Source organism: Bubalus kerabau, chromosome 19, assembly GCF_029407905.1.
Source record: "Bubalus kerabau isolate K-KA32 ecotype Philippines breed swamp buffalo chromosome 19, PCC_UOA_SB_1v2, whole genome shotgun sequence".
NCBI lineage: Eukaryota > Metazoa > Chordata > Mammalia > Artiodactyla > Bovidae > Bubalus > Bubalus kerabau.
This window is the reverse complement of record NC_073642.1, coordinates 22,227,770-22,248,870: the sequence shown is the minus strand read 5'-3', so window position 1 is coordinate 22,248,870 and position 21,101 is coordinate 22,227,770. Positions and strand designations below refer to the sequence as shown.

Genomic DNA, 21,101 nt, shown 5'->3' with positions numbered 1-21,101 from the left:
CCTGGGGGCCAAGGCTTCTGCACTTCCAATGCTGGGGACGTGGGTTCCCCCTCTGGTGGCAAGGTCCCACATGTTCTGTTGTTCGGGCAAAAAAAAATAGATAGGGGTAAGGGACTACCAGACTCCCCACAGAATGCTCTTCCACACATGGTTATTCTGTTGTCCATCAACAAATATTTGTGTGTGTGTGTGTATTAGCTGTTCAGTCATGTCTGACTCTTTTTGACTCCATGGACTGTAGCCCCGCTAGGCTCTTCTCCATGGAGTTCTCCAGGCAAGAATATTAGAGTGGGTTGCCATTCCCTTCACCAGGGGATCTTCCCTACCCAGGGATGGAATCCGGGTCTTCTGCATTGCAGGCAGATTCTTTACTGTCTGAGCCACCAGGGAAGCCCACAAACATGTTTACTACCATAAAATTTGAAACACAGAAAAACACAATGAAAAATATCATCCTACCCAGAGACTACCACTGTTAATATTTTCTACCACTTTTTTGAAGGTACAATCTACATACTGCAAAGTGCACAGATCTTAAGTGGACTGGTATTAATATGTTGGTGACGATCCTCCTGGCTCTTTTCTATACAGAATTATGCATTTACATTGTTTAGAAAAGGTACTATTCAGTGCATAATCTTTAGTGATTTTCCCCTAGGTGTGTGTGCTGGTAGCTCAGTTGTGTCCAACTCTTGGAGACTCCTCGGGCTCTAGCCCACCAGGCTCCTCTGTCCATGGGGATTCTCCAGGCAAGAATACTGGAGTGGGTCGCCATGCCCTCCTCCAGGAGATTGTCCCAACCCAGGGATTGAACCTGGATCTCTTGCATTGCAGGCGGGTTCTTTACCATCTGAGCCAATTTCCCCTAGGACAGAAATATATCACAGAGGTTTTCCTGTAACATTAGAAATTCTCTTATACCTTCATTTTTAGTGCGTTCTGTCATAGGGATGTGGCACACATTTTTAAGTAAATCTCTACTACTGGACATTGAAATTGTTCCTAACTGTTCATTATCATAAGTAAGAGTTCCACAATCATTTTCTTTTTAAAACTATTTATTTACTTTTTGGCTGTGTTGGGGCTTAGTTGAAGCACTCTGGCATGGGGGCTTAGTTGCTCTGAGGCATGTGGGATCCTAGTTCCCCGACCAGGGATCGAACCCAGGTCCCTTGCATTGGAAGGCAGATTCTTATCTACTGGACTACCAGGGAAGTCCTCTCAATCATTTCTTTTTTTTTTTTCCTTGTATTTTTCTTTCCTGCTCATACTCTCCAATTAGTAGTAGCTGTATTTATAGCTTAAGGTGGTGGGCTTCATTTGTGCAAATGGCTTTAAAAATAGTCTAATCAGATTCCCTTGGTGGTACAGTGAATAAGAACCCAGGGCACTCAAGTTCGACCCCTGGTCCAGGAAGATTCCACTTGCTGAGGATCAGCTAAGCCCAGGCCCCACAAATACTGACCAGTGCTCTAAAGCCCCACAAGCTGCAACGACTGAGCCCACCCACCCTAGAGCCTGTGCTGCGCAACCAGAGAAGCAACCACAATGAAAAGCCTGTGCACCACAACCAAGAGTAGCCCCCATTCACCGCAACTAGAGGAGGCCAGCATGGAGCAAGGAAGACACAGTGCAACCAAAACTTAACTCATTAATTAAAACAATTAGTCCAATGGCTTTACTAAGTCTGCCTTCCAAACACTGCTGAGGGTGAGAGGGAACAGGAAGAGATGCAAAACATCAACCCTGCCAAGTTTCAGGCACGAGGAGGAGCACGTTGTGTCCTGCTGAGCCCAGGCTCTTCAGAGGAGCTCCTGGAATCTAGGCCCCCTCCCCCATGGGGCCTCAGAGCTCCAGAGGGCTTGAGGCAACCCTGACCTTTCCGTGTCCAGCCCAGCCCAGAGCCTCCAGGAAAGAATGCTGTCCACCTCCACATCACTCGCATCGCCTTTGGCTCTCCACCGTCTTTTCTTCCTTCTCCCTCCTCCCTTTTCTGCCCCTTCTGCCCACTCCCTTTTCCTGTCTCTCTTCCTCCTCCAACCTTCCTCCAGCTTTTTATGGAAAAAAGGGAAATATCTTTGATGCACTTTAAAAAGGCCTTATCTTTAACATTATTGATCCCCCTCCACCCACCCCCTTTCCTGGCTGTGGGACCTCAGGTGCAGAGAGGCTTGAGTTAATCGCCTTCACAGTTCACAGCCTTATCACCATGGTCGGCACAGGGTAGCTTGATTAATGTGGCTGTTCATTTCCTTTTATCTTTCCATGCCTCCCCCCACCCCTCCCCCCACAGGCTACCATTTTAAAGTGTGTAATATATGCTTTTGTTTGTGGGCATTCTTGCAAGATATACTATAGAATTGTATACGTGTACTTAAAAAAAATTTTTTTTTTAATTTTGAAATAATTATAGACTCACAGAAAGTTACCAAAAAATAGTACATAGTGTCCCGTGAGCTTTTTATCCAGCTTCCCCCATCGGTGACATTCTACAACTGTGTGTATGTGCTCAATCCTTAGTCCTGTCGGACTCTTTTTATGACCGCATGGACTGTAGCCCTCCAGGCTCCTCTATCATTGAGATTTCCCAGGCAAGAATATCGGAGTCAATTGCCATTTCCTATTCCAAGGGATCTGCCTGACCCAGGGGAACCCAGGGATGGAACCCGTGTCTTTTGTTCTCCTGCATTGTCAGGAGGATTCTTTACCACTGAACCACCTGGGAAGCCCTAGAATTGTAAAACTGTAGTACGACAGCAAAACCAAGAGATTGACATTGGGATCATACTGTTAAATACAGACTATTATTCAGTTTTCTCTTGCAGTTGTGTGTGTGTGTGTGTGTGTAGAATTCTATGCTATTTTGACCCCATGAATAAATTAGTGTGACCGTCACCACAGTCAAGATACAGAAGGTCCCATCTCCACGGGGACCTCCTGGTGGTGTCCCTTTATAGTCACGCTCCTCCACTCAGGTCCCTGGACTTGGCAACCACTAATCTCTTCTCCATCCCTATATTTCTGTCATTTTGAGAATGTTATGTAAGTGGAAGCTTTTTTTTTTTTAATTTTTATTGGAGAATAGTTGATTTACAATGTTGTGTTAGTTTCTGCTGTAGAACAAAGTGAATCTGTTAGATATATACACTTATATCCACTCTTTTTTATCTATTTTAAAAATATTTTACTTATTTACTTACTTGTTTGGCTGCATCAGGTCTTAGTTCCGCACTTGGGGTCTTCATTGCTTCTTGCAGGATATTTCGTTTTGTGATAATGGACTCCATTCACGGTGCTCAGTAGTTGTGGCACATGGGCTGAGTTGCCCCAGGCATGTGGGGTCTTAGTTCTTGGACCAGGGATCAAACCCCGTCCCCTGCATTGGAAGGCGGATTTTTAACCACTGGACTACCAAAGAAGTCCCTATCCACCCTCCGTAGATTCTTTTCACATATAGATTATAACAGATTATTGAGTAGAGTTCCCTGTGCTATAGACTGGCTTTGAGACTGGCTTCTCACTCATCATATTGCCCTTGAGATACATCTGTGTTTTTGTAACCTATGGGCAGTTCTTTCCTTTTTATTACTGTTTTGTATTCCATGGTATGGATGTACCAGAGTTTAACTGTTCACCCACTGAAGGAGATTCGGGTTGTTTCCAGTTTGGGGCTATTACAGATAAAGCTGATTAATCTCCAGGTTTTTGTATGGATGTAAGTTTTCATTTCTTTGGGATATAGATCAAATTTGGGATTACCGGGTCTTTTTTTTTTTTAAGGCATCTTATTTATTTATTTATGACTGCCCTACGTCTTCCTTGCTTTGCTTGGGCTTTCTCTAGTTGTGGCAAGTGTGGGCTTCTCTTCATTGCAGAACACGTGTTCTAGGCTTGTGGACTCCGTAGTTGTGGCACACGGGCTTAGTTGCTCCACGGCATGTGGAATCTTCCTGGACCAGGGATCGAACCCATGTCCCTTGCATCAGCAGGCAGATTCTTATCCACTGTACCATCAGGGAAGTCCTGGATTGCTGGGTCTTATGGTAAATGCAGCTACAGTTTTATAAGAAACTGCCACACTATTTACCAGGATGGCTATACATTTTATAAGAGATCCAGTTTCTCTACCTCCTTGCCAGCAGTTGTTGTTATCACGGTTTTCTATTATGGCCCTCCTAATAATTGCATAGCAAGGCCTCATTGCGGTTTTAATTTGCATTTGCCTGATGGCTAATGATGATGAACATCTTTTCAGGTGCTTATTTGCCATCCCTATCTCCTCCTTAGCGAAACATCTGTGGCCCATTTTCTAATTGGACTGTTTTGTATTTTTAATTTACATAAACAGCATTTTGTCATATACCTCATTCTGTTTTTTTGTTTGTTTGTTTGTTTTATTCCACAGACCCATCATACTGCTCTGGACACATCTTTTAAAAACATTTTTTGGGGCTGCGCTAGGTGGGTCTTTGTTGCTGCTTGGGCTTTTCTCTAGTTGTGGCGAGCAGGGGCTACTCGCTAGTTGTGGTGCATGGGCTTCTCACTGGTGGCCTCTCTCGTTGCGGAGCACAGCCTCCAGGGCACGTGGGCTCGGCGGCTGTGGCTCCCCGGTTCAGTAATCGTACTGCCCTTAGTTGTTCCATTACCTGTGGGATCCTCCCAGATCAGGGATTGAACCCGTGTTTCCTGCATTGGCAGGCGGGTTCTTTACCACTGAGCCACCAGGGAAGCCCTGGACACATCTCATCTGCTGCTTCTAGCTGCTGCAGGGTATTCCAAAGTGTGGCTCTACCACACTTTATCTATCTACTCCCCGAACTGCCTACAACCTCCCACCCCCATAAAGAAGTCTGCAGTGACTGTCTTCTTCCCTCTTTACCATATGGGCCATGTGAGATCTCTTGCAGATTCTTCTAAGGGTATGACTTGCTGTGGGTCACAGGGCACCCTGCCCACATGCCCACATGCCCACATGCCTACATGCCCACATGCCCACCAGCATGGACCCCTGCCCTCTGTCAACTCCTAGCATTATCCAGCTGCCTAACTTTTCCAGTCTAAATGATATGAAGTTTTAACATTGCATTTTTTAATCTCTTTATTATTTCTTTTATTTAAATAAAAATTATTTATTTTTGGCTGCACTGGGTCTTCGCCTTGTTTGGGCTTTGTCTAGTTGTGGTGAACAGGGGTTTCTATTCACTGTGGTACTCAGGCTTCTCATTTCGGTGGCTTCTCTTGTCTTGGAGCATAGGCTCTAGGCACACAGGCTTCAGTAGTTGTGGCTTAGTTGCTCCGAGCCACGTGGAATCCTCCTGGATCAGGGACTGAACTTGTGTCTCCTGCATTGGCAGGTGGATTCTTTACCACTGAGTCACCAGGGAAACCCCAACATTTTATTTTTAAAATTAAGTCTACATGCGAGCATAGGTGCTAAATCCCTTCAGTGGTCTTTCTGACTTTTTGTGACCCTCTGGGCTGTAGCCCACCAGGCTCCTCTGTCCATGGGATTCTCCAGGCAAGAACACCGGAGTGGGTTGCCATGCCCCCCTCTAAGTTTCAGATCAGATCAGATCAGATCAGTCTCTCAGTCGTGTCCGACTCTTTACGACCCCATGAATCGCAGCACGCCAGGCCTCCCTGTCCATCACCAACTCCCGGAGTTCACTCACACTCACGTCCATCAAGTCAGTGATGCCATCCAGCCATCTCATCCTCTGTCGTCCCCTTCTCCTCTTGCCCCCAGTCCCTCCCAGCATCAGAGTCTTTTCCAATGAGTCAACTCTTTGCATGAGGTGGCCAAAGTACTGGATTTTCAGCTTTAGCATCATTCCTGCCCAAGAAATCCCAGGGCTGATCTCCTTCAGAATGGACTGGTTGGATCTCCTTGCAGTCCAAGGGACTCTCAAGAGTCTTCTCCAACACCACAGTTCAAAAGCATCAATTCTTCAGTGCTCAGCCTTCTTCACAGTCCAACTCTCACATCTATACATGACCACAGGAAAAACTATAGCCTTGACTAGATGAACCTTTGTTGGCAAAGTAATGTCTCTGCTTTTGAATATGCTATCTAGGTTGGTCATAACTTTACTTCCAAGGAGTGAGCGTCTTTTAATTTCATGGCTGCAGTCACCATCTGCAGTGATTTTGGAGCCCCAAAAATAAAGTCTGACACTGTTTCCACTGTTTCCCCATCTATTTCCCATGAAGTGGTGGGACCAGATGCCATGATCTTCGTTTTCTGAATGTTGAGCTTTAAGCCAACTTTTTCACTCTCCACTTTCAATTTCATCAACAGGCTTTTGAGTTCCTCTTCACTTTCTGCCATAAGGGTGGTGTCATCTGCATATCTGAGGTGATTGATATTTCTCCCGGCAATCTGGATTCCAGCTTGTGTTTCTTCCAGTCCAGCGTTTCTCTTGATGTACTCTGCATATAAGTTAAATAAACAGGGTGACAATATACAGCTTTGACGAACTCCTTTTCCTATTTGGAACCAGTCTGTTGTTCCATGTCCAGTTCTAACTGTTGCTTCCTGACCTGCATACAAATTTCTCAAGAGGCAGGTCAGGTGGTCTGGTATTCCCATCTCTTTCAGAATTTTCCACAGTTTATTGTGATCCACACAGTCAAAGGCTTTGGCATAGTCAATAAAGTAAGTTTACCACCAAGTTTACCAAGGCATAATTTACACACAATGATAGTGACACATTTTACACTCATTTCCTTGAATTTTGACAAGTGGACACACCTGTAAATACAAATCGGTCCCATCAACGCTAAGCGTTCCCTATGCCCTTTGTCATCAGTCTACCCTCCCCATCTCCCACAACCAGTGACCTGATTTTTATCACTAAATTTTTCTGCCTCTTCTGGAACTCCATACAAATAGAAGCATACAGTATGTACTCTTGTGTCCAACTGCTTTCACTAAAATAATGCTTTTGAGAGATGTATCAGTAGTCCATTCTTTTTTTCTTAATCATTGAGTGGTATTTATTGTATGAATACCAGTTTGGTTTACCTACTAATGGACTTTTGGGTTGTTTCCTCTTTGGCAAGTTTGGGGCTATTATAACTAAAACTGATAACAGCTATTGCTTTAATTTATATTTCTCTGATTTCTAATACATCTTAACATTTCCTCCTGTATTTGTTAACTTTTAAATTTCTCCTGTAAATCACCTTTTTATCTTTGCCCATTTTCCCGCCATTTGACTTGCAAGAAGATTTTCTTATTGAGTTGCAGAAATTCCTAGTATATTCTGAATCTAGATATTAGTTCTTTGTTGGCTTTAGATATCACAAATTCTCCCAATTTTGTCATTTGTTAACCTTGTCAAGAACTCATACTTGGGCAGTAATCAAATCAATCGATTTTTTTTCTTTTTGCCTTATGTTTTATGCTTCTGAAATTTTGCTTAATAAGTTAATTCCTACCCCAAGGTCACAAAGATAGTCTTCAATATTTTATATTATTAACTTCACAATCTTCTGGATACATTTAGGTCTTTAACCCAAAATTCAATTTTTCATGTGGTGGTAGACTTCATGAGATTCATTTCTGTTTGTTTTTTTTTTCATAAAGTGAATCACTTTTCCCATGACCATATTCCTGTGGCTCTCAAACTTGAACATGTATAAAAATCACCAAAAAGCTTGTTAAAAGCACAGATTGCGTCTCATTCTTGGGCATACCCAGTGTTCAGTCGCTCAGTTGTGTCCAACTCCTTATGACCTGATGGACTGCAGCCAGACAGGTTCTTCTGTCCATGGAATTTTCCAGGCAAGAATACTGGAGTGGGTTGCCATTTCCTATGCCAGGGGGCATACACCCAGACAAAACTATAATTCAAAAAGATACATGAACCATTATGTTCATAGAAACACTACTTACATTAGCCAAGATATGGAAACAACCTAAATGCCCATGGACAGATGAGTGGATAAAAAAGATGTGATACACACACGCAACACACACACAACAGAACACTACTCAGCCATAAAAAGAATGAAGTAACGCCACTGGAAGCAACATGGACCTAGAGATTTTCATACTAAGCAAAGTAAGTCAAAAAGAGAAAGACAAATGCCATATGATATCATCATGTATATCAACATAAAATATGACACAAATGAACATATTTACGAAACAGAAACAGATTCACAGACATAGAGAACAGACTGGTCGTTGCCAAAGAGGAAGGGGGTGGGGGAGGAAGAACTGGGAGTTTGGGATTAGCAGATTCGAACTATTGTATATAGGATGGCTAAACAACAAGGTCCTCCTGTACAGCACAGGATACTGTCTATTCAATACCCTGTGATAAACCACAGTGGAGAAGAATACAAAAAAGAATGTATAGGTAAAACTGAGTCACTTTACTGTATAGCAGAAATTAACACAACATCGTAAATCCACTATACTTCAGTAGAATTGCTTTTTAAAAAGCACAGATTTCAGATTTCTCTGGTGGTCCAACGGGTAAGAATCCACCTGCCAATGCAGGGGACACGGATTTGATCCCTAGTCTGGGAAGATCCCACATGCCACAGGGAACTAAACCTGTGCACCGCAATTACTGACCCCAAGCTCTAGAGCCCACAAGCCTCAACTACTGAAGTCCCTGCACACCACAGCCCATGATCCACAAGAGAAGTCACCACATTGAGAAGGTCACGCACCACAACTAGAGAGTATCCCCCACTCACTGCAACTAGAGAAAGCCTTCGGAACAAAGTCCGAGCCATAAATAAATAAAAAGTAGCACAGATTTCTGGGCCCCACCCAGCTGATACAGGTGGGACCCTAACGTTTACATATCTAATAAGTTTCCAAGTGATGAGATGATACCACTCTACAGGTGCAGAAAGCAAACTGCCAAAGAAAAAAGAAAAAAAAGTAAGAAAAATAAATTTAAAATAGAAAAAAGAAAGAAGAAAGAGAAAGAAACAAATTTAAAAAACGAGAACAACTGCTATATACTTAAAACCTGTACCTCTCCGGGTTTTTTTCCTGCCTCACTGGCATCCTCCATAATACCGGGCACTTCTTGGCTCTCCTCCATCCTACACACCACCCCCATCTCCCCTGGGTCTCTTGGAACATGAATCCACATCCACCCATTTCAGGATCACATGCCCATGGCTCTCCTGAACCACACTCTTCCATCCTCTGGTAAATGCCCTGAGGTTGTCCACCCACCTCCTGGCCACTCCCCTGTCGCCACTGGAGACTTAGGCACGTGGCTCCCCATTTTTTTCTCCAGCTAAAGCCCTGTCATTGTCCTTGATGACTTCAGCATCCACGTGGAAGACACATCCTAAATCTGGTTTCTCAGGTCTCCAATGACCTCTCTCACTCACCTCAGCCACCACTCCCATTTACTGGAAGTAATTGGCTCCATTACCAAGGTCCTCAGTTCAGGAATCACTTTCTCTGGCACACTCTCTTTTCCTTCCAGCTTTCTTCTTTAGCATACTCCCTCCGAGCCTCCTTGGCTTCTCAGGTGGCTCAGGGTTAAAGAATCCGCCTGCCAATGCAGGAGACACAGGAGTCACAGGTTCAATCCCTGGGTCAGAAAGATCCCCTGGAGAAGGAAATGGCAACCCACAGCAGTATAGTTGCCTGGAGAATTCCATGGACAGAGAAGCTACATGGACTGGTGTGCTATAGTCCATGAGGTTGAAGAGTCAGACACAATTTAGGGATTAAATGACAATGACAATCCATGGTTCTATATCCCCATATTCAACCAACCACAGATTATGTAGTATTGTACATATTTATTGGAAAAAATGTGCATATAAGCAGACCTTCACATTTCAAACTCCTGTTGTTGTTCCTGGGTCCACTGTACATACATACACTAATAACCTTGGACTCCCATCCCTCCCATCCCACTGCCTGCTCCTTCCCATCCCAGAGCTCTTACCTGGAAGGTTCTCCTCCAGTTTCAAGCTATACTGAGACTGGGAACTCCTAGTTCAACCCTTAGCAACGCTTCTCAAACTTTCATATATAGCCAGGTCATCTGGGTACATGCATCAGTGTTAAGCTGCTGCAGTCATGTCCAACATTTTGCAACCCCATGGACTGTAGCCCTCCAGGCTCGTCTGTCCATGGGATTCTCAAGAATATTGGAGTGAGCAGCCATCTCCAGGGGATCTTCCTGACCCAGGGATCACCTGGGAGATCTGATTAAAATGCAGATTTAGATTCTGAAGATCTGGAATGGGGACTGAGATCCTGCATTTTAATAAGCTTCTGTGTGCTGCCTGCGGGGTTTGTGCTCAATCATCAAGCTGTAACCCTTTGGACCCCTGCTCCCAGGTCTCCTCAGGAAAGCCTCCTCTGATCTTCCCATATTATATCTCCACCATCAGACACAGCACCATTTGTCTCCTTCCTAGCACTTTACCCTATTGTCATTTGACATTTGAGCTTGTGATTATTTTTTAACTCTTTTTTTAAATAAAAAAATATATTTTTAAAATTTTTTAATATTTTGACCACATGGCATGTGGGATCTTAGATCCCTAGTCAGGGACTGCACTGGAAGGTGGATTCTTAACCACTGGACTACCAGGGAGGTCTCTGTGCTTGTGATTATTTTATCACAGCCCACTCCCTCAGAGGGCTTCCCAGGTGGCACAATAGTAAAGAATCCGCTTGCCAACAGCAGATGCAAGAAAAGTGGGTTCGATCCCTGGGTTGGGAAGATTCCCTGGAGAAGGAAATGGCAACCCACTCCAGGATTCTTGCCTGGGGAATCCCATGGACAGAAGAGCCTGACGGGCTACAGTCCATGGGGTCGCAAAGAGTCGGACACGACTGAGTGACTGAGCACACACACACGCGCACTCTCTCCCAGAAAATGAGCCTTTCAGAAGGCGTGGAACATTTCTCTCTGGGTTTGTTTGCCATTGTGCTGGCCTCGAATCACCTCACACACTGCCTGATACCCAGCAGGTGCCCGGCTTGTACACAAATGTGAACCTTCGCAGGAAATATGAAGGAATACGCTGTTCGGTCAGTCAGAGGAGCAGTTCCCGCTCTCACCCTGAAGTCCCAGGTCCCTTTGTTCTCCTTTCAGCCCCTCTCCTCCAAACTCAGGCTCCTGAGACCAGGAACTGAGCAAGTGATGCAGGAGACATCTGGGCTCAAAATCTCTTCTCTGTCCCTCAGACAATCCAAAGGAGAGAGACCCAACGAGCCTTCCATGTTCCTTGGAAACTGATCTCCTTTTTTATTGTGGTTGTTGGGATGTTGTCCGGAGAAGGCACTGGCACCCCACTCCAGTACTCTTGCCTGGAAAATCCCATGGACAGAGGGGCCTGGTAGGCTGAAGTCCATGGGGTTGCTAGGAGTCGGACACAACTGAGCAACTTCACTTTCACTTTTCACTTTTATGCATTGGAGAAGGAAATGGCAACCCACTTCAGTGTTCCTGCCTGGAGAATCCCAGGGACAGGGGAGCGTGGTGGGCTGCCATCTATGGGGTCGCACAGAGTTGGACACGACTGAAGCGACTTAGCAGCAGCAGCAGCAGCAGCAGGATGTTGTCCAGGATTGTGTGGAAAGGGTTAAAGCACTTACAGAAAGGGAAGGACTGCCCTCCAGCCCTGCCTGAGATGCTCTGCAAAAGGTCAGATGTTTCCAGAATCTTAACAGACAGCCTGTGTCTGTTTAAAGGGAAAGACAACAAGTTCTTGGGCTCCCAGCCAGCCCTCGTGGGCAATTTTCGCCCGGTTCTGCAGGCACCCAGCCAGACGCCTGGCCAGAGGGCACACCCACCCACCCCCTGCCCCCTCTAGATGGCCCTAGGCAGGCCAGGAGCTCTCTCCAACCCCCAGCCTGGAGTCCCTTCCCCTGGGGAAGGCTGGCATCTGATGAACAGGGCATGCATACCAACTCTGGGGCCTGTGATACACCAGGAATGATGGGGGAGGGGTGACTTCCTGTGGACATTGAATCTTTTCAGCTGAAAGGGACTGTATTCTGACCCTGTCATTTTAGAGATGAGACTCAGAGAGGGGTGGCTGTGATGTAATGTAAGAATATCCCGACCCAGAATCAGGAAAACCCCGGGTTCAAAATGCAGTTCAGGGGCCATGAGCTATGGGATCTCAGGTACAAGCCTTTCTATGTGTCTGTATCTATCTGTAAAAAGTTCGTACAAACGCTTCCCATCCCAGGTAGCTTGCCCAAGGTCACACACAGCACACACACACCAAGGTTTTCTGACTCCTAGACAAGGGCCAAGTCCCCTCCAGAGGTGAGCAGCTTACATTAAACGTTGATTGATCATAAAATATAGCTGGAGACACAGTTAAATAACTTGGCCTTTTACTACTTAATCATGTTCTTTGTGCGAAGAAAAAAATTCCTACTCTTCCTACTCCCTGGAGGAAATAATTGCTAATATTCTGGCTTTCCTGGTGGCTCAGATGGTAGAGAGTCCGCCTGCAATGCAGGAGACCTGACTTCGATCCCTGGGTCTGAAAGATCCCTTGCAGAAGGGAATGGCTACCCACTCCAGTATTCTTGCCTGGAGAATTCCATGGACAAAGGAACCTGGTGGGCTACCGTCCATGGGGTCACAAAGAGACATAACTGAAGGACTTTAACTTTCACTTTCTTACCCCCTGCAGGAAATAATTGCTAATATTCAGGCATTTATCCTTTCGGAATGTCAAAGCATATATAAGGTATATATTCAAATACTTTTTTTTTTTTTGCCGAGCAAAGCAGTTTGTGAGAGTGAATCTGAAATAGGAATTGAACCTGGGCCCTCAGCAGTGAAAGCAAAGTCATCACCACCAGGATATCACCAGGGAATTCCCTATATATTCTTTTCAACAATGAGATCAGAGGAGATCTATCTATCTATGTATTCATCCATCCACAGTTTTACATATATATTGCTCTTTCTCATGTAATTTTTCAATGGACAATTGACATCCTTTCATGTCTGGATATAGTTGGATAAACAAAGCATTCTATAGTTTGTTTCATCCCCTGTGTCAAGACATTTAGGTTTTCAGTTTTCCATTATGAGTAATACAGATCCACCTTTACTCACTTGTTCTGTCGTTTTCTTAGGATAAACTCCTCACTGAGGGCTGCTGGATCAAAGGGTCTGATACATGCTGCACAACTGTCCTCTACAAATGCTGTGATGATCATTATTTCCTCAAACAACAGATTTAATATGAAGGCTGGCCCTCCTTTAAATAGGAAGTATTCTCCCTCACCAGCACACTCAGCTTCAGATGGGACGAAGCAGAACCGAGGTGGGCTGAGTGGGGCTGCTTGACGCAGGGCAGATGTTTTGCTCCTGACCCTTGGCTGCATCTACGCAGGCAGTAGCCTGGCTAATAAGACGCTCCCATCTGCAAGCCCACAGCATGTCTGGGGCCATGGGAGACACAAGAAACTGATCCAGATACTTTCCATCTGATAGATGGAAAGGGGCTTTCTTTCCCCATATTTCCTTGTCCACGTGACCTCCAGCCCACTAAACCGCCACCCTCAAGCACTCTTTATTTCCTAGCTAGATAGCACTACTTGTGTAAGCTACTGTTTATTACAGGTTTCATTTCCACTATTACGTTTCATCTCTACGTGGGCCCAGAAAGCAGGTGCGTGCGTGTTCGGTCATGTCCGACTCTTTGCAACATCATGGACTGTAGCCTGCCAGGCTCCTCTGTCCATGAAATTCTCCAGGTGGAAATACTGGAGTGGGAAGCCATTTCCTTCTCCAAGGAAGCAGGTACAGGTGGGAAAGCTGAGTCTTGGGCAGATCAAGATCTTGTCTAAAGGAACACAGCAGATAACTAACCTATTTGGGATTCAAACCTAGGTCTGTCTTACTACCAAACCTGTGTTTTACTTAAAAATTACCGTAGAGCTAGTATGTATATCAGTGTAAACACAAAAGTCTCAAAAGATGCAGCCGGTCTGTGGTGCGTAGTAGACATTACCCGGGCTCACCAGTATTTCTGGCCTCCTTTTTCTGGATACATAGGAGGACTGTACTCTCTGGAAGTCAGGTGCAGCCGCATGAGTTGCTCTGGCCAGTGAAATGTGAGGGGACAGTGACACATGGCCCTTTACGGGGGGATCTGAGAACCCCTGTGCGGTTCTCACACCTTCTTCCATGGCAGTGGTGAACCCTGAAGCCTCTTGTGGGGACGGTGACTTCCTGAAAGTCTAATGCTGACTGAAGTGCTGACTACGAAGTCCTGAGCCCATGCAGGCCACACTGGGAATTCAAGCCTGGCAAGAAATAAATCTTGGTTGTTTTAGCCAAAGATGTTTAGAGGCGTTTGTTACCACATCATAACCTAGTCTATCCTGACTGCTGCAAGTGGTGATGGGGAGTTTCATGTTTTGGTCTAAATTCTTCTGTAGTCTTTATCCTTTAAGAAGATATCTATTTATAATTTTAAAAAATGAATCATAAATGGATACCTGTCTAGCACAGGGAACTCTGCACAATGTTATATGGCAGTCGGGATGGGAGGGGAGTTTGGGGAAGAATGGATACATGTATACATGGCTGAGTCTCTTCGATGTTCATCTGAAACTATCACAACATTGTTAATCATCTATACCCCAATACACAATGAAAAGTTAAAAAAAAAGTCATAATACACATTCACACAATTGGGAGCATAATACACACCCTGCTATGCAACTTCTTTTATTCTTTTTCTATTTTTTGATTTATTTTTTGCCGCTCTTGGTCTTCGTTGCTGTTCTCGGGCTTTCTCTAGTTGTGGCAAGTGGGAGTTACTCAAGTTACAGCAGGTGGGCTTCTCTTTGCAGTGGCTTCTCTTATTGTGGAACACTGGCTTAGTTGCTCCGAGGCCTGTGGGATCCTCCTGGACCAGGGATCAAACCTGTGTCCCCTGCACTGGTAGGTGGACTCTTATCTACTGTGCCACTAGGGAAGTCCCTATTTCATTAATTTTAACAGCTTCATAGTATTCTACTCTCTGAATATACCATAATGTTTTACAGCTGACAACTATTGACAGATATGTTGGTTGTTTCTGGTTATTCTCGAAATACATGCTCCAAGCTACAGCTAGGCTGTTGCAACATTTATGGGAAAGGAAGGATTACTATTTACTTTCTCTTTTTTTGGTTCAGATCTTGCAGTTAGTTTCCAGCCTGAGCTCAGCCCTCTTAAGAGGGCTGAGGGCACCTCCTGAAGAGAGAGGAATAAGCCAAGCTGCCTGCACCCCTCCCAGGATGTTCGGAGGAGGCTGAAGGGCACCTGTTCGTGTGCATGCGTGAAGGCTGGGTGCTGGCCCGGAAGAACAGGGCAGGGAAGCACGTACCTGTACAACCTGGGCTGAACTGACCCTGACTCATATGTTCAGGAAGATAAGTTAACGGCCTGGAAACTCCAGAGCTCTGCGTGAGTTCTGACTCACTGACAATTATCCATAAACAAGTCATCTCACTTCTCAGTTTTTTTCTGAGTGCCACCACACGATCTTTGGGGAAGGGCTGTGACATTCATCCTTAGGAGCTTGAGAAAGATGAGAGCTGTTCAAAGAGTGCCAAGAGGACTAGAATTGTTGGTCTCATTCATTGGAAGGTGTCGAATGACTCATATTCGTAATTTTGAATATGCCGCCCCCCCCCCCCCCCGCCAGTGGAGGGTCTATGAGTGGCTGACGCAGGTTTTACCTGCATTACATTCCCAGAGTGATTTGACTGACGACAATGGTCACATGCCTATCAAGACCTCTTTCCATCCTTTCTCTTCAGTGCGTGCGTGCTAAGTTGCTTCAGCCATGTTCGACTCTTTGAGACCCTGTGGACTGTAGCTCACCAGGCTCCTCTGTCCATGGATTCTCCAGGCAAGAATACTGGAGTGGGTTGCCATGCCCTCCTCCAGGGGATGTTCCCAACCCAAGTCTCTCATGTCTCTTGCAGTAGCAGGCAGATTCTTTACCATTAGCACCACCTGGGAAGCCTGTACTATTTAGAGGCACTGCTATAATTCCATGGTAGGGAAGAAACTGGGGTTTCCCAGCCAAGAGAGAGGGCATACTTTAGAGTTTCCCTGGATGTGACTCAAGGGTTACATATAGATCACAGAGCTCAAGAAGAACTTAGAATCAGCTATACTTGAATTGGAGAAGGTGATGGCACCCCACTCCAGTACTCTTGCCTGGAAAATCCCATGGATGGAGGAGCCTGGTGGGCTGCAGTCCATGGGGTTGTGAAGAGTCAACACGACTGAGCGACTTCACTTTCACTTTTCACTTTCGTGCACTGGAGAAGGAAATGGCAACCCACTCCAGTGTTCTTGCCTGGAGAATCCCAGGGATGGGGGAGCCTGGTGGCCTGCTGTCTATGGGGTCGCACAGAGTTGGACGTGACTGAAGCAACTTAGCAGCAGTAGCAGTAGCAGCATACTTCAATTAAAAAAGAATTTTTTAAAAAATAAAATGAGAAAAAGAATGTTGGAGATCAGAGTACTACCCCCTCATACAGTAATTCTGAGTATGTGCTTATCTGTAAGACAACCTAAGGGAAAAATAGGTTTGGAATGTGGATTTTTCTCTTTGAAGACATTCTCACATCTGGTCTGGAGTCCTGAAAAGAGTTTCTGACGTCTCTAGTCCTGGTTTGGCACCTATGACGCATATGACCTTAGGCATGTTCCTTAAGCCTCTGGGCACCTCAATTTTCTCATCTATAAAACGGGGCTTCTAATCTTGCCCGACCTGTCTTACAGGTCAGTGTGACATGCGGTTCAGACGAGGCACCGCGTATGAAAGTGTTTTGGAAATCCAAAGCAACTTCATACCTGCAGAGCTCCCTCACTACAGCTCCGGTCCACTGCCCAGACCGCAGAGGCATGAGGGACACCAAGACCTTCATTCAAAAGTGGGTCTTGGGACCTCCCTGGTGGCCCAGTGGCTAAGACGCTGTGCTCCCAGTGCAGGGGGCCTGGGTTCTATCCCTGGTTCAGGAACTAGATCCCATATGCTACAATTAAAATATCCCTTGAGCAGCCAAATAAATAAATAATAATGATAAAAAATTTTAAGTGAGTCTTATATAGGACTTCCCTGGTGGTCCAGTGGCTAACAGTCCACCCTCCCAGTGCAGGGAGCCTGAGTTTGATCCTTGGGCAGGGAACTAGATCCCACTTGCTGAAAGATCCTACATGCTGCAACTAAGACCCAGCCAAACAAATAAATACATTTTTTTAAGTGAGTTTTACAGAGCGGGTATCTAGAGAGAGTCCCTGAGCACCAGGGACTGTTCTAGAGCTGGGGAGGCAGCAAAAAGAAATAAAGACAAGGCCCTTCCCTCTTGGAGTTTATATTCCAGCGGAGTGGCAGACAACTGAAAGGGAGACAAATTAAAAACAAGGACAGAAGAGCCTGGCAGGCTACAGTCCATGGGGTCGCAAAGAAGTCAGGCACGACTGAGTGACCAACATACACACACACACACACACACACACACACAGCTTCAGAGAGAGGTGAGTGCTTCGAGTGAATGAAACAGGGTGAGGTTGTTAGGGAGGGATGAGACAGGGGCTAGGTTAGGGGGTGACCAAAGAGGGCTTCCCTGAGGAGGTGACACCTGAGAACTAAGATCCAAGTGACAAGAACAGCCCCGAGAAGACCCAGAGCACGAAGTGTCCCAGCGCAAAGGGACAGCCAGCGCAAAAGCCCCGAAGCAGGAAGAGACTCCTGTTCACAGAACCTGGAGAAGCTGATGGCTTGGAGCTGCAGTGGGATAGGGCGGGGGCGGGGGGCCACAAGCCAGGGCTTGCAGCGTGTTTTCTGGAGAGGGGAATGACACAGGATCTCCTTTTGTGTTGTACTAAGATCAGCCTCCAAAGGGTTGGAAGTTCTGTCTCTCACAGGCCATGTTGGGGGCCCCAAGAAATGTTTAGGGCCTTCAAGGGCTTTATCCAGGAACCACCCCAACCTCCTAAACGGTCCATGGGGTCCCTAGTTCCTACTAGGGAAACTGAGAGGTAGAGAGAAAGTCACTTGCCTAGGGGGATCCACAATTTCCTTCCCAGGCTGGCATTCAACCCCAGATCTCAGATCCTGCCCCCCAGGCCCAGCCTCTCTCCGCCCCACAGGGCCACCCCATAGATGGAGGATGGGAAGGGAGCTGGAAGATGGGCCCAGTGCCCCAAGCCTTCCTGCTTCAGCCAGTGAGATCCCTGGGCTGGGCTCCAGAAAGGAAGGGCCTTGTCCAGCTGGGCCCTGTCCTGCATCACCCGGCCCAGCCCTCAGTCTTCAGCTGGCAGGGATGAGGGGGCGAGGTGGGGCGGTCAGCTCCAGGAGCTGCGCCAGCCGAGAGCAACCTGATCGAGCAGGAAACAGGCCTGCCGCCAGACAAAGCATCACCCGGCACCTGGAGCCTTTGTTTCCTGGCTGCCCGTTGCAAACTTTCCCAGGCACCTGCAGCCGGGCCTCAGGAGCACCTGGGCCAGGAAGGGCCTCCCACGGGATCTGGTTTTTCTGAAAAAGGGAGTGGCCTGACTTGTGACCCAGAGGGAGGTCTTGTGACATAATAATAACAACAATAACAATAGGTCCTCTACGTGTAAGAGGCAATTCATCTAACCCTCCCAACAAACCCAGGAGGTCTCTACTAATTATTCACGTACTACAGATTACGAAATGGAAGCACATGGAGATAAAGTGACCTGGGCCAGGTCACACAGTATAAGGAAGAGAAAACAATATGGGCTTTTGAATCAAAGAATCCCAGCCCTACTTGTGCCTGTGACCCTCGGCAAGGCATTTAAAATTTTCCAAGCTTGTCATCTTGTTCTGGTCTCAGAGGACTGCGGTGTAGATTAAATGATATGAGATATACAAGGCCTCTGGCACATGGCTCCCCATCCAGACAGGTTTTGCTCCCCACCTCCTAGAGCTCTGTGATCATGCTACCATCACTGGGCCTCAGTTTCCTCATCAAAAAAAATAGGTACAATAACATTATCCAATAGGGCTATTGAAAGCCTCATGCTCTTCTGATAGGAGTGCCTCATCTTTTGAAAGGATGCAACAGAGGATGAGATGGCTGGATGGCATCACCAACTCAAAGGACATGAGTTTGGGAGATGGTGAAGGGCAGGAAAGCCTGGCAGGCTGCAGTTCGTGGGGGTGGCAAAGAGTCGCGCACTAAGCAAGTGAACGATATGTTTTCAAAAGGCCCCATTCCTGAGACCATCCTAGCAAGACTCCATTTTACAAAATTGCCATCTCTGCTTTCTACCAAAACAAAGAAACACAAATAGAAAAACCAATCTTAGAGCCATTCTCCTTTTTGAGACAAAAAGCCAATATTACTCACACTGCTCGGCTTGGAAGATTTTCTCAGAAGGAAAACCAGAAGTGACAGCTCAAGGCATAACACGGGTTCCAGGATTCTCTCCAGCTTCACACTCCGAGACCGACGACCCACCCACAGCACCCATGACAGGACAGACAGCTCGTGCAAAGCGCAGGGAGGATCCACCGGGGATTTCAGCCCAAAGCAAAACAAGACACTAAACTCCTTTACCTGTAAATGAGCCAATACTGATCAAGCTTTTGTTATCAGCAAAGGCACTATGTGGACGTATGTTTCCCCAGTATCAGGGAATATATTGATACATGAGAACACAGTACCACAGCTGTCGTGGATACCCATCAGGGCGGTGGCGTCAGCTCTTCCCAAAGGCCACATCTGTTTTTCTCAATCAACTTTTGGGGGATCAACTGCCCTTTTTCTAGTCCAACTCAGCCAATCATGTAAGGGCTGCCAATCAACCCACAGCACCACCCCTGGTTACAGTGACTGGTCCAAGAGAAAGGTAGAGAATAAAAAAAAAAACAAAAGTCTAGCAGAGTTTTTACCAGAATTTCAAAATTGGAGCTGGAGAGGAAAATCCTATTCTTCTTGGATTTGGTGAGCTTGAAGGATGTAAGTTCGGACCACTGAGCCATCTTCTGGATGGAGAAAGTCTGTTTGCAAAAGCAAGGGATGAAGATATCAAAGAGAAAAGCCATCATGAACAGCAGGGTATCCTGATATAGTCCCAGATTGCTGTTGTCCTGTAAGAAAGTGAAAGTGAAAGTCACTCAGTCATGTCTGACTCTTTATGACCCCTTGGACTATACAGTCCATGGAGTTCTCCAGGCCAGAATACTGGAGTGGGGTAGCCTTTCCCTTCTCCAGAGGATCTTCTCGACCCAGGAATCAAACCAGGGTCTCCTGCACTGCAGGCAGATTCTTTACCAACTGAGCTCTCAGGGAAACCAGGTCATCTCGTAAGGTAGGCTCAACCCTTCCTGCCCATCTCCTAGTATGTGTTTAAATGAGCCAATAAATTCCTTCCCATCCTTTGCTAGTTAAAGAGACCTTCCTAACCCAGCCACAAAGCATTGGGTGTAATAAACACAGCAGTTGAGTAGGAGAGATGTCACAGGCAGGACCTGATGACTTGCCAAGTGAAAGTTTTAGGCAATCTGGACTGTGAAATCTGAGACAGACAAGATCACCTGATTCATTAAAATCAACAAACACGTACTGAGCCCCTCCTTACACCAGGGATGGTATCAGGCATTCAGGATGTAACAGCGAATGGGACAAACCAGGTGCTTTTCCTCCCTTTGGAGTAATCAGAAGGGACTTCCTGGAGCTGCTGAGGTTTGAGGAAGTCTCCAAGAGATGGTAAAACCTGGTCAGAATGAGGGCGATGGGGAGAAAAGTGTGAATAAAAATATGGAATATGGAGACATAGGACTCGCCTGGTGGTCCAGGGGCTAAAACTCTGAGCTCCCAATGCAGGGGGCCCAGCTTCAACCCTTCGTCAGGAGCTAGATCCCCTATGCCATAACTAAAAGATCCTGCATGATGCAACGAAGACTTGGTGCCACCAAAGAAGTATCTTTTTTAAAGAATGAAAAAAAAAAAAGATATGGTGGCACAACATATGTGTCCGTGAGGGCCCACAGTCTTGTATTTCCATGGTGCCTGGCTATAGGTCACACTCAGTACAGGCTGATGGCCTGGTATGAGTAAGTGAATGAATACGTGAATGGAGCAAAGT

The 21,101-nt window shown here is 46.1% G+C and overlaps 1 protein-coding gene and 1 long non-coding RNA gene across 7 annotated transcripts in view; one reads left to right on the top strand and one right to left on the bottom strand.

Annotated features, from left to right (window-relative positions):
• The window catches only part of SEMA4B (semaphorin 4B), a 97,320-nt gene that overhangs the window by 45,006 nt on the left and 31,213 nt on the right, over positions 1-21,101 (bottom strand). For 4 of the 6 annotated variants that reach the window (XM_055556517.1, XM_055556520.1, XM_055556518.1 and 1 more), the window contains one exon: positions 19,906-20,013. In XM_055556517.1, coding sequence (XP_055412492.1) covers positions 19,906-20,013 — 108 coding nt within the window. Of the gene's footprint in view, positions 1-3,200; positions 7,846-9,366; positions 9,534-19,905; positions 20,014-21,101 lie in introns of all 6 variants that reach the window. The other 2 variants (XM_055556521.1, XM_055556522.1) reach the window with 2 other exon arrangements.
• Positions 13,544-15,292, top strand: LOC129634352 (uncharacterized). The gene is made up of 3 exons (XR_008705580.1): positions 13,544-13,644; positions 14,834-14,924; positions 15,161-15,292. It is a non-coding gene; the product is annotated as an uncharacterized LOC129634352 (long non-coding RNA).